Raw genomic sequence first — 7,980 nt, forward strand, 5'->3', positions numbered from 1 at the left:
CACTTTATTTAGAAAGTTCTGTTCATTGTAAATCACTTTTTCTTACCTGGGCTCTCGGACATTAGGACTGAGTAGATGTGGCACTTCAGTTCTAGGACAGGCTACTAATATGTCATTTTTCTAGCATAAAGCTCTGGTTGCTTAGTAAAATTTTACCCACAGCTTTACTTCCCTTTATTTGGGCAGAGAGAGAAAATTGAAATTATAGGCACAAATACAAGAATCTTTATGGTGAAGAGGCTTCAACAGCAGAGGCACTCTGATCTATGACTCTTCTTCCACTGCAGTTACCTCACATCAACTGCAGATATAGCAGGACTCAACAGAAAAGGTTTGCTCTTTCTTTTTCCCCTTCTCTCAGGGAGAAAGGCATATTAGTTCACTGAAAAAAGTGAAATGTGTTTCATACATTTTAACTGTTGCCTAAAAGACTGCAGAGAGAAAAAGACTCCAGGCCAACTTAGTGTATAAGAGAGCAGGTCCTTTAATCTCAGGCCTAAGGCCCAGGGAATCCATACCATGCGTGCCTCTAGATAGTGGTTCTATGATTTTATAAGGTCCATCCAATCCCAGTTCTGTCCACCCCCAGTTCTGCCCCCCAACATGCCCCTTCGGGAATTGGGTCTGGGGGCATTTGGGATCCCTTCTTCCTCATCCTTGTCTTCTTCTCAGCACACAACAGACCTTGGAGTTCCTCCAGAGTTCTGGGCTTGAAGGTCACTGTGTCTCTGTGATATCTTCTGGTCCAGGCCTTAGGATGTTTTTCTACAATTCTACCTTGAAAAGAAGACTGAACATGCTAACACAATTTTAGAGTTATTGATATGAAATGGGATAATAGGGTTAGGTATGTGTAAACATTATGCTACAGGGTAAGGGACATAATACAGCTACATTAAAATCTACATTCATTACACATCTACTTCTAAAATCTATAGAAGTTTAAAAATAAAAAAAAAGCTCTGAGGCATCATAACAGAGTTGAGTATCTTAAATACCCAATGCATTTTATTTATTGTACATCATTGTGGGTTTTAACTCATTTTACATTTACACTATTATTCTGTGAAGATCTGAGTCCCAGTAGGACTGAAAATGCCTCCACATAGAGGAGCTTCCTCCAAGCTACTGACAGAATAATTTGCATTTCCCTGTCCAACAATTTGAAACTACTTTCTCATAAAAATACTTACTCTTTAAAAGCTTTGATCATTTCAATCTTAAAAGACTCCTGAGATAATGGGCACTTGTTTTTTTATGAGACTGCCCTAAAATATTTGGCCAAAAATAGCACAAGTATTATTGATGCAAACAGGAAACTTGTTGTTAGAAAAGGTTTTATTATGTCCATCTGAGTAAAACCTTCTTTTCTGTCCTGGTGACAGTGCATCACCACAAATCTCAGACAGTGACATCTGAGGCAGTGCCAGCTGTGCCAGCTGTGGCTGAGCGCTGTTGAATGTCCATCTCTGACGGGGCATCTGTGGGGCCTGACTGTCCCTGAGCCCCAGACTTCACGGCATGCATTGCGTAGTTAAGGCTCGTGCTTTCCATCCAGCTCCACGAACCCCAGAGCGGATTATACAACATCCCATTCACAGTCTTGACTGAAAAGCCATCTAGGAAAGAAAGAAACCATATAAAGGAACTGATGTTCTTAAATATTGTAAATCACTGCAACATCAAGGTCTTTAGAAGAGCAAGACTGAAATACACTTCTTCCTGCAGGCTGGGGAGCAGCACTTCACAAGCTGGGCTTTGTCAGACACCACCACATGCAGTGCCACTGGCATTGCAGGTGACAGCAGGTCCTGCTCCTGGCAGTGGCTTCAGCATCTCTGTGCCAGGCCACGGACCATCAGCACGCTACACGTGAGCCCCTGCAATGTGCTCTGCCAGAAACCCCAACTTCACACCACCACACCTGCGTGACTGGTAACGTTTTCTGTAAAGAGACATTCTTCAGATTGACGTCACACACTCCAGAATCAAAATCTGAGCATATTTGGAAGGATTCTGCAGATCTCCTTTAGGAATGGAAAAACGTAAGAAAGAGGCAGAAGAATGCCATCGAGGGCTCAGTGCAAATAAAGAGTGATTTATCACTCCCTGCTGAGCAGCGCTCAGTTCGCTGCATGGATCCGCTGTGTCCCAGCAGGATACAGGATGGAAGGCAGAAAACAAACACCCTATCAAAACAAATCACTCCACTGCACCTGCTTCTCCTTTTGAAGGAAGAACAGAAAGAACCACCAGTATGTGAACCAGTATTAGTCATGTTCCTTATGGCAGCACTGCAAAGTGCCAGGAAAAGACCTTGCCAAGAGAATAGCTCCACTCATACTTCAGTTTCTTTGCAGTGAATTAAAGCAAAGTGAAATGTTCCGTGACAGGGTTTTAAGACATCTGCAGCAAAGGAGGGCAATGGGCAGAACTCTTCCCAGCTCAGTGCTCTGTCTATTTTAAAAGCAATCAAAGCAGGGCAATTTAATTAGAAATAATTAAAATCAGTATAATAGTTTTTCAAGAAATGAGTAACGAATTTGTGGTAGGTTTTATCTTCACATTTTTGAAGAAATATTGTAGCAACATAATATGAATAGAGAACATGGAGCAGCAACCAAAACTAAAAACTTCTCCTCCCAAGGGAAAGATGCAAACAATGCAGTGTCAGCAGTGCAGCTCTGGAGTGCCAGTACAGTTATTGCCTCAGACCTGGCCTAGAGCACATGAACCACTTCAGAGCATACATTCTGCCACCAGAACACAATGGAAAACCTTGGAATTTTTATTTAGGCTGTCAAAGAGAGGGCAGCTGTAACATGATTTGTTTGAGTAATCACTGCATTCTTAGGATTTCACTTAGTTTATTTATTTTTTGCAAAATCCAGTAAGCAGCAGTGTCTTTAAACCAGAAATTATACTCATAATATATGACTGTTAACTCAGTCAGGAAAAACTGTGTATTGTCTTTTGCTCTCACCCCATCTAGCTTATTCCTTTGCTATTTCTACAGGGACTATTTGGATATCTCTCTCTGCATTCCCATCATTTGGCCTGGAACTTACTTGATTCCAGGAGGTGCTCCAGCTCTTCAGGGGGAACAAACTTCTCCCACTCATGTGTTCCTTCTGGTACAATGCCCATTATCTTTTCTGCAACTACAATTCCCAGGACGTAGGACAACTGTGTTTTATTGATTGTCGTAATGAATAAAGAACCTTCAGGCTAATTAGAAGATTAAAATGTTCAATTAGAAGAATATCAATTTTAAAAATTGTAAATTTAATCACCTTAAAATATAGAATTTGTCAATCTGCAACTCTACACAATGCAAAAAGAAGTAATTTCTTCCCAAGATAGGTATTTAGAAGTGTAACATTTAAATACAAGACAGAATATAATGTTGTAACAGTATGATGCAGTAGTCCTCAGAGTCAACATAATCAGAGTCTTGCACGGCCTAAAAACCATTTCCTTGCCCAAAGAACACCTAACCAAGAACAAAGTCACTTATAACATTTCCTGCCCAGGAAATGGTTAAATAAAAGGTATTAAGGCATATACAATATCTATTGTAAAAACTCCCCCAAACCAAAAAGCAATCAAACAAACAAACAAAAAAAATCCCAAACCACTTTTTAATTGAAATCAAAGTAAAATGTCCAAGACTGCCTAATTTTTGAGACTCCCGAGTGCCGTGCTGTGCTTGTTTTAATGATCACATGGTTAAAAAAACAAGGCCAGAAAATAATTAAAAGTCTTCAGAAGACTGTTTGGTAGAAATAAACGAAAATTTCTTTGTCCCTATCTGGCTAAAAATTAGTTCCATTCAAATAACCGATATTCCTTCTGGTGATCAGAAAGATAAAGAGATTAAAGGAAAGCTGCTGCTTGTGTGCTGAGCCTACCATTCTTCTTTACAAATGAATATCAAGAGGAATAACCACCTGATTATTTTCAAGTATAACTACGACCCTTTAAAAGCAATCCAGGAGCACATCTGATGTAATGCTGGAGCTGGAATAGCATCTTCTGAGTCAGAAACATCTGCTGAGAACTAAACACTGATGTTTACTACGATAGCATCAGCCTTGGCTGTTGCTCAGGTTTCTCCAGTGTCTTCTTACTCCTAGGTTAACACCTCAGTTTCAATGCAGTCTGAGCCATAGTTGTCCATCAACAGCAGCACTGTCATGTTTTCTCTCACCTGGGTGAAATCAGATGCAACCTGACTTCTTAAGGTCTTGATGCAATGCAACATTGCAATACTAGGTAACAACACTAATAACACTAACGCTTTGCTAAGGCAGGGCTGGGGAAATAAATTCCCCAACTAAAGGTGGGAAGATGTACTTGCATCACAAAAGAAGAGTGGTAGGCACCTCTAGAGTGCTTCTGACTGCAAAGTGGAGACATGAATGCAGATGTGCTTTCACACTCCTTTAAATAAGAGCCATAATAGTAGAGAATAAATATTGCCAATAATGAAAGCAAAAACTCTCTTACCTTTAACACCTGAGAACAACACTTGATAAACGTTTCAAGGTCAGCCACATGCTCCACTACTTCAGAAGCTACAATTACATCAAAGGTTTCCATAGACTCTTCCACAATCTCCTCCAGTGAACTGGACTTGTACTGTATTCTCTTGGCCAGGACTGGATCAAATGACTTGTGCCGATCTGCTGTTCTAATGTTGTCCTCCAGAGGATCAATTCCAGTAACTGAAGCTCCGAGTCTAGCTAAAGGCTAATAAAACAGAGTATAATTTATTCTCTGCATGAAAACAATTTACTTTAGGGTAACTTTGCAATGTACATACATGATGCAGAAAACATCCATTAGAGAACAAGACAAACAGCAGTATGATGAGCTCTGATCCAGCAATTTTATTTTAAATGTTTATCGAAGCAAGAAAACCCTTAGATTTGGAAGAGGTGGTGTTAATTTTCTTAGAAAATTATACACTGCAATATACACATATTATATACTGGAAAATACTTGTCTTTTAGAATAATTTATTCTGAATCTATTTTGTTACACCAAATAAAGATTTCCTCCACTCTTACTCTCTGATAGAGGAAAAAAACAGAGAGGGGAAATCAACACAGTAATTAAAGGGGGGAAAACAATGCCGTATTTAATTACTGTCATTACTTTCTTCAACATCCACCTGTAATGGTAAATCCTCATATCTTTTTAATGGTTACTTAATATATGATTATCTCTGGGACTTTTTCACTGCTGAGAACTAAACACTGATGTTTACTAGGATAGCATCAGCCTTGGCTGTCACTCAGGTTTCTCCAGTGTCTTCTTACTCCTAGGTTAACACCTCAGTCATCACCTCTTTTGAAACTGAAACAGGCTGCAGAACATGACCACATGTCTGATATTCCAACCTGAAATTTACCAGTTGTTCAGCCTGAGAAGGTGATGCAGCACACCAGTTTTGCCAGCCTTGTCAGAGAGACCACTCTCACAAGGCTACAGGATTTGTTTAGAAGAGGAAAAAAAAAAAAAAAGAAAGAAAGAAAAGAGGGGAGAGATTCAGGGTAAGTCATCCACATCTGTAACCCTAAATTCACAAATTATCCCTGGTCTATCCATGGGACACAGCACTACTGTTCAGAGCTTTTGTGGACAAAGGGTTCCATCACAAACAGCAACTTCTCAGTCCCAGATTTGTGCAGACTTCTCAGGAAGCCTCTGTAACATCAGAAAATACTTCTTCAGTAATGAAGATTGTCATTATTCTAAGTATTCTTGCCTAGGCTTGTAAATTGAAAAAAAAAAAACAAACCCTCAAAGATGTTTTCATGTTCCTTCCCTTTTGAGTGTTTGAGATCTTATTTTACTGATGAACCTCAGAATTTTAGAATTTCTCATTACCACCTCTCTTGTTTTCTTAAACCACCACCACCACCACTATGCAAACCAAATATTCCACAGGGTTTGTAGGATACACTACACTATATTCAGTAACTAACATATCAAAGAAGAGAAAAGGTCCTCCTTGGAATATTAGAAACTAAGCAGTGTAACAGTAAAACAATTCAAATACCTTGTACACTTTTTAACCAGAAAACACAGAGCACGCTATTTCTTACCTCACTTAGCAGTCCTCCACCACAGCCAACATCAAGAATCTTTACTCCAGAAAGTGGATTTCCCAGATGATAATTACAACTCATGCTCAACAGAGTATCTCTGAAAGAAAAGGGATGTGATTAAGGTCGAACACACAAGGTGCTTTAGGAGATGCAATATTCAGTTACCTTAAGTACTGATAATTGTTTTTCTTTTACAATTTTTCTTTTTACAAGTTTTCTGAGGTTATGCAGAAATAGTACATTTAAGAAAAACTGTCTTCAAAACCATACCTAATAAATGGCACTCTAATATCATTCATAGAATGAAGGGCTGAATATTCTCCTTCTTCATCCCACCACTTATGCGCGAGGAGCTGGAATTTTTTTATTTCCTCTGAATCCACTGATGAGTGTGAAGTGCTGAGAGGCCTCTTCGCAGTGATCCTAAATAATGAAAGCTGAATGTCAGTATTAAACTAATACTGATATTTTCTATTTGCTGAAATTAAAGAGAAACAAATTCTGCATCAGAAAATGAAAAAAGGCAAAACTCATGTTCCTTTAGAGACTCTAGTTCAACTTGCTTAGTAGCACACAGATTTTATACACTATATGGGTGACACATCTTCCCAAACAGATGGCTGCATGCCTGTAATTTTTATGTCAGTAATTAACAAAACAGGAATAGGCCACTTCAAACATTTAAACATGAGTGAGACGTAGAAATGGCTCCATGCGACACTGTCACAAAGTAAAATTAAATTGTTATAGAAAATGGTAGTCCCTGTCACATGGGATTATTTTAGATGCAATACTTACACGCTGCTTTTCATTTCAGTCAGTGAGACAGGCAGAGTACTACTGGATTTCAGTTGTATTTTCCAGTTGTAGTCCTGAAGGATACCTCTCAGGCCTGTCTGAAAAGACAGATCAGCATGGCCATCTGCATAAATAAAAGACAACCAAATGAAAAACATCAGCTTTAGGAGAGCTCAGAGGCAAAACACACAGTTGTAAGAATGCTGCTCTAGCACAATACTAACCACGCAAATCTTTGCACATTTGTTCACTATCATACTTCAGGAGTGCATGGCCATTAAATAAGAGTGTATGCTATTGACCACCCCTGTACTCCTCAAGTTACGTGCAATGCCATTTTTCAGAGCCTGAATGGAGCTTTTCATGCAGCTGAAATGTTTCAATTAGTGTGAATTTCCCCAGAATGTTTACTCTGATCATAAGGTGTGCATACACACACTTATCGACAGTGTTGGGATGACAAATACACAGCTGCACCCCCATCTTGCATTGTATGAACTGGTAAGGAAACGTAACTAAGAAAACCTCACTGACTGTGCAGACAGGCCAAGGACACTGTCCTGAAACTGCTCTCCGCTCCTGCTTCGCCGACGCAGAGCTCGGATCTCCTGGCACAGCGCACCCCCGCTTACATCGAGCCCCCAAGATCACAGCAGTGCCTCACCACACCCACAGCAAAACACCCCTGAGGATGATTTTAAGCTGCAGCGAACGATGGAGCGATCCACAGACACCTCTGGGCTGCAAAGGAGGCGGCAGGGGACAAACACCTCCACTGGGAGAGCCCCCCCTCCGCTCCGGGCCTGCCGGGCGGGCACTGGGCTGGTGCGGCACTGCCGGCCCGGCCGGCGGTGCCGGGGACGCATCCAGGAGCTCGCACACACACTCGCCGGGAGGTGTGCGGGGCCCGGCTGCAGAGCAGTCGGGGAAGCGACGCCCCGTCGCTCCGCCTGTACCGCGGGCCGCGCCGGACCCTCCCGCCCGCTCAGCCCCGCTCACCGCCCGCAGCCCCCGGCAGCGCGGCCGCCGCCCGCCGGCGCCGCAGGGCGAGGGTGAGCGCTCGGGC

General features: G+C 41.4%; 1 protein-coding gene across 1 annotated transcript; it reads right to left on the minus strand.

Moving 5' to 3' along the window:
• Window positions 1-970: 970 nt before the first annotated feature.
• Window positions 971-7,974, minus strand: COQ3 (coenzyme Q3, methyltransferase). The gene is made up of 7 exons (XM_027634068.1): window positions 7,914-7,974; window positions 6,915-7,038; window positions 6,387-6,539; window positions 6,114-6,213; window positions 4,510-4,752; window positions 3,069-3,228; window positions 971-1,619 (listed from the first exon to the last, which is right to left on the minus strand). The coding sequence occupies exons 2-7, from the start codon at window positions 6,926-6,928 to the stop codon at window positions 1,402-1,404; spliced, it is 888 nt and encodes a 295-aa protein (XP_027489869.1). The 5' UTR covers window positions 6,929-7,038; window positions 7,914-7,974; the 3' UTR covers window positions 971-1,401.
• Between the last annotated feature and the right edge of the window lie 6 nt (window positions 7,975-7,980).

Source organism: Corapipo altera, unplaced genomic scaffold (assembly GCF_003945725.1).
Source record: "Corapipo altera isolate COAL_440 unplaced genomic scaffold, ASM394572v1 2b, whole genome shotgun sequence".
Taxonomy (NCBI): Eukaryota; Metazoa; Chordata; class Aves; order Passeriformes; family Pipridae; genus Corapipo; species Corapipo altera.

Coding starts and splice junctions, on each gene's coding strand:
- COQ3 (XM_027634068.1), bottom strand. Junction 4,753..6,113: donor GTGGAGGACTGCTAAGTGAG/GTAAGAAATAGC, acceptor CTGTTTTATTAG/CCTTTAGCTAGACTCGGAGC. Junction 1,620..3,068: donor GGAGCACCTCCTGGAATCAA/GTAAGTTCCAGG, acceptor TTTCTTTCCTAG/ATGGCTTTTCAGTCAAGACT.